The sequence below is a fragment of the Cynara cardunculus genome (genome assembly GCF_001531365.2).
Source record: "Cynara cardunculus var. scolymus isolate 2C chromosome LG 6, CcrdV1, whole genome shotgun sequence".
Classification (NCBI taxonomy): domain Eukaryota; kingdom Viridiplantae; phylum Streptophyta; class Magnoliopsida; order Asterales; family Asteraceae; genus Cynara; species Cynara cardunculus.
In genome coordinates, this window is record NC_037533.1 from 392,468 (window position 1) to 397,767 (window position 5,300).

The following is a 5,300-nucleotide window of genomic DNA, read 5'->3' on the forward strand; positions in this document are numbered from 1 at the left end:
ACTTTGGTTACAAGACTCGAGATCGTTATATATTCTATTATGATTTTGGATTTTTTTTGGATAAATTTGGATGGATGCATGAATTGAGATAGAACGTAAGGTTTGTTCTAAAAAATCTTGTATTTTATATGAAAATAAAAAATATATAAAATTTTATTGTTTCCGATTTTTATAAAGTTGGTTAATATTATGTTTTATTATTTTCATCTATTATAATATATATAATTATATGAATCTATAGATAATATATGAATGAATTTAATATATAGTATTAACGTTTTAGAGAAGAAAGTGATCTTCTAAAAGTGTATCTAAAAATAAGCTTTAAAGAAGATTTTGAATACTTGTATCTAAAGATAAGATTTAGAGAAGGTTTATAAAGTATAAGTAAATGATATCTTTAGAGAAGGTTTTGATAGAATGTAACTAAAGTCAATACTTTTAGAGAAGGTTTTTTTTGTAAACCTTCTCTAAAAGTACCTTTTAGAGACGCTCTTAAACCGTCACAATACTTTAAAATTAAATGCTTTTAGAGAAGATTTTGAAAGAAAATTGACTAACCTTTAGATAAGCTTTGAAAGTGTATCTAAAACCCCCAAAAAACATCTCTAAAAGCTAACAAAAATGCACCCTTGTGAAACCCTCTCTAAAACCTTTACGTAGAGAAGCTTTTTAACGAAAATGGAAAGCTTCTATAAAACCTTTAGAGAAAATTTTAAAACCATTAAGTACAAAACAAAAGCTTCTCATCTGAAGGTCATTTTTCTTATAGCGTCTTACAAACATAGTTTGGATAAGAACATACAATTTATTTGTTCTCTTCATATAAACCCCCTCATGTAAAAAGGCATTGTTAATGTCGAATTGATGCATATCCCACTTTTGTTTAACAACAAGGGCTAGTATGCAAAGTATAGTAGTGAATTTCACAACGGGAGAAAACATCTCATGATAATCTTCATCAGCACATTGTGTAAGACCTTGATCTACGAATCGTTCCTTATATCTTTCAACTAGCCATCTTTAGTAGACTTGGTTAAACCCACTTGCAGCCTATCGCATGTCTCTCCTAAGGTAATGGGACTAATCTCCATGTTTGATTATCTTCTAGAGCTACAAATATTTAGCCATCATATCGCTTCTAGCCAACAAGGAGTTTTGATAGTTTCTTCATAGTTTTTAGGTTCCACGACGGAAACTATATTGGCAATAAACATTGACTAGCACGTACTATCCAAAACAGTGAAACATAAATTCAAAGAATCAAAACACATGTTAGTCATTATATGAGGAAGTATAAGAAACATAATCTGGAAAATCAGAGTACTTAATTACAAACAAAATCATCCAACCAACCAGGTAGTTTGTGAACTCGTGTAGTCTTACGAGGAACCGAAGAATCATTAGCTTGACAATCACAAATTGAAAAAGAAATTTTTGAACTATAAGTGGAACTAGTATCATTTGACATAGAAAATTGCTCAAGCAATTTTTATCATTAATATAAAATGGTAAAGCTGGAATATTTCTATTTAAATAACAATTTCCGAAATGAAATGTATTAATTATAAAAGTAATATTTTTTCTCAAACCCCACCATTTTCGTCCTAAAAACCCATTAATCAGAACACCTATTTAACATGAAACTAATCAATACTCATACAAAATGCAAAAAAAAGGTTTAACATCCAAATACTAAAAACATAGATAAAACTCTATTATCCAAAAACACCAAAAGATTGAAAGGTTCCAATATACCAAAACCATAAATTATTGGTACACTCCATACCTAAAAACAAAACCGAAAACATGGATAATACACTATCAAAAAATAACACCTTTTGGTGACGAAGGAGATCCGCATCCATCGAATGTGGCGAACTCAAAGTAATTCATACATCAATAGTACCGACTTTCTCTAATGTCAATGGAATCTGTATACGAATCTACCGAGTACCTCATCAAAACCTAAGCTGCATATAACACTCCAACGACTACCAATGCAAGCCCAACTTGGTATACAACTCCAACAAGTACCACCGCGAGCATTAGGGTGACGATGATTCCTACTGGTCCTCTACATTAGCCTCTCCTACAAAAGTCAACAGTCTCTGTATACGACTCATACGAGTACCACCACAAGACCCTAGCTCCGTATACGATTCATATGAGTACCATCCCAGGTTTTCCCAATCATTGACTTGGTGACCACTCACTATAAATTATATTCGGAACATCAAAACATCTCACCTGAACAACAAACATCAACCCATTAACCTTGGAGTTTGACTCTATGCAAGTTTACTTCCGCAATACCAAATGGCATCGACAAGTCATAGGTCTTAGAGTCTGATTCTCCATGAGTCTATCTCTGCAATGCCCAAAATAACATCATACGATTCATATGTCTATGGATCCATTTCATCACAATCTAGATTACATGATTCCATTTGAATAACTACAGCACTCAAAACATGTAATTTTCAAATAAATATGCAATTAATAAATGCAAATATACCCAAAGCTCAACATTGAGCAATCTAAAGCTGACAAATGTTCTCAAAACTCATTTGGACCAATATTGAATCAATAAACACCCCAACTTATTTAACTACCCAATTAAAAGCCAACGTAAGTCAATAAATTGCACAAAATGCAATGTTCATTTTAAAGAGTTAAATCACACAAACCATTTATATAGTACGGTTTAAAACTTTTGTGGTATGGTTTAAGATTTGCATTTTCATCAAACTATAATTTACAATGCAGTTTGCGGTTTTGAATTATCAATTATATATATATATATATATGTATATATATAATCATTTATCAAGTAAAATAGTTAATAGGCTATTTATTATTTGTTAATTTTTTTTTAATTTATTTTGCTACACTCGACTTAAACATCCTATGAACTCATCCAATGGAAACTTGAGTTTTACATTACAGATTCCTTGTTTAACTATTGTTTTTTGTTTTTTTGTCAAACAATATAGTCGAATTTATTTTGTTGTTAACGTAATTTCTAGATATGTTAATTTGTATTAATCATTGGTCTCTTTAGTATGTGTTACGCTATTTTTAATTATGCATATTCCATCCATATTGGAACTTTTTTATTATAAGAAATATGGAAAAAAAAAAAAAAAAACTAATCATCTGAGTTTATTTTGAAGTTGTCATTTTATAATTATTGGATTGTAATGTATTACGCATTAATTATACCATATTTTGTGGTGCCGCACTTTTACGGTTTAAAACATATGTAGTGCGATTACAAAAAATCTTCAAACTGCATATGTAGATATGGTTTATGGTTTGACCTTAAACCACATCAAATCAAATCAAATCGCAATGCAAACACAGTTAGTATGGTGGTGACAAGAATGAATGATTATGGTAGAAAGTACATATATAAAAAGAATGAGTCTTTATGCACTAATATATATATATATATATATATATATATAATTAAATTCGTTAGTTTCTTGCATGCAAAATAGAATCAATTATTAATTTTATTTGAATACAATGAGTGGTTAGTTCTCAATAAAAACCAAATGCGATGGCTGAAAAGAGTTGGACCACTCTGTAAATTTCGTCAGCGTCTTAGTTTTAACAACTTGGAGTCTCTGAACCCTCATCTGTTTCTTTCGTCGTATTTTGTGGAGTCTCAAAACCTGAAAATTAATACCAAGAAAATTATATATTGACATTGTGATTTCTCAAACCATATTTGTTTGTAGCAAATAAAAACCATACTTTGTTGTTGCATGAAATCAATTTCACATACGAGACTTTGATTTGTTTAAGTATATATAGTTGTGATGGATCCAAAATCCATGACTCAATTGGTCAAAAACCCGATGACAGATCGGACCTTCAGGACTCTTGGAGGGCATTGATCGTGATCGCTACAAGGAAGGTAGTGTTACACTATACGACTCTAGCCCCAATGAGATGTTTGTAAAGAGGCTTAAGGGGATTCACCGTTGGAACTCACATTCTCTTTTCAATGGCTTTTTGGGAGAGTAATTCCGAGGTTTCATATATTCTCACATGCATGGTATTAGAGTTAAAGGTCTACCAACGCTCTAGGACATGTTAAAGTCCCATATTTGCTAACCATTCCGCGTCTATATATGTGGGACCTCATTAATTATCTTCTCAATGGCTTTTTTGAAAAGTAACCTATATAAGTAGGTTCCACATAAACTAACAAGTTCAGGATTCTTGAACCCTAACACCCTCCGATAATGCCTTCAAGTCTTTCAGAATTCGCTATATCTAATATGCATATATAGGGAGGTCCAAACAAGAACAAAGTAAAAGCATATATAGAGAGGTCCAAACAAGAACAAAGTAAAAGCATATATAGGGAGGTCCAAACAAGAACAAAGTAAAAATAAGAAAACACGCATGCATGAACGGTTAAATCACATTTGATTTTTCACTTAAATCACACACCATTACCAAACACGGTCAACGCAAAGGATGTGCCATTGACGACTTGACCAGCAACCAAGTTTGCACCGGGAAAAGACAGAATGCATGCGATTCTAATTAAAGAATCTTTAAGAAGATAAACTAATTAGCAGAGGTTAGCAACACGACAGACTACAAGAGACAATGGAATCTTGAATTCACATGCACACAAAACTGTTTGACTGATCAAGTTTTGGTCTACACCCTCCATTGACCCATCATCCCACATATGGCCCCCCCTTACAGCTAATCATCTCACATGCCACATCTATCTCTCTTTATATATGTATATCCACATGTATCATCATCACCATCTACATACATATACACATATGTTTCATCCACATGCAAAGCCTTTAATTTTCAATATATATATATATATATATATATAGATAGATATTTGGATCACGATAGGTGCTTACCGGTGGGAGAGGGAGAAGGAGGAGAAGGAAAGAGTTGCCTTGGGGGTGGCGTAGGATAGTCAGAAGGACCACTCTGGTGCGTAGCATAGTAGAGATACGACGAGTGGTGAATAGGTTGCGCTTGGGGTGTTAATGCTCCTCCTCTTCGTGTAGGTACTTGGGTAGGGGAATACCCATAGTAATATGGTGTGGGTCCATACATTTGATGATGATGGTATAGACGTTGCATTGCTGGATTGTACATAGCCTGCCAACACGTTGTTTACAATTTCATAAATATTCAATAATATAATAAGGGGGTGTTTGGGAAAGCGTTTCAAACGGACTTATTGACTTATACCGGTGCCAAACCGGTAATAAGTCATTTTGGAGTGTTTGGATAAAAAAAAAAAA

General features: G+C 32.7%; 1 protein-coding gene across 1 annotated transcript in view; it reads right to left on the reverse strand.

Annotated features, from left to right (window-relative positions):
• Window positions 1–3,603: 3,603 nt before the first annotated feature.
• The window catches only part of LOC112514708 (probable RNA-binding protein ARP1), a 5,972-nt gene continuing 4,275 nt past the window's right edge, over window positions 3,604–5,300 (reverse strand). Inside the window, exons 5-6 of the mRNA XM_025121307.1 lie at window positions 4,908–5,158; window positions 3,604–3,680 (exon numbers count right to left, since the gene is read on the reverse strand). Coding sequence (XP_024977075.1) covers window positions 3,616–3,680; window positions 4,908–5,158 — 316 coding nt within the window. The 3' untranslated portion in view covers window positions 3,604–3,615. The remainder of the gene's footprint in view (window positions 3,681–4,907; window positions 5,159–5,300) is intronic.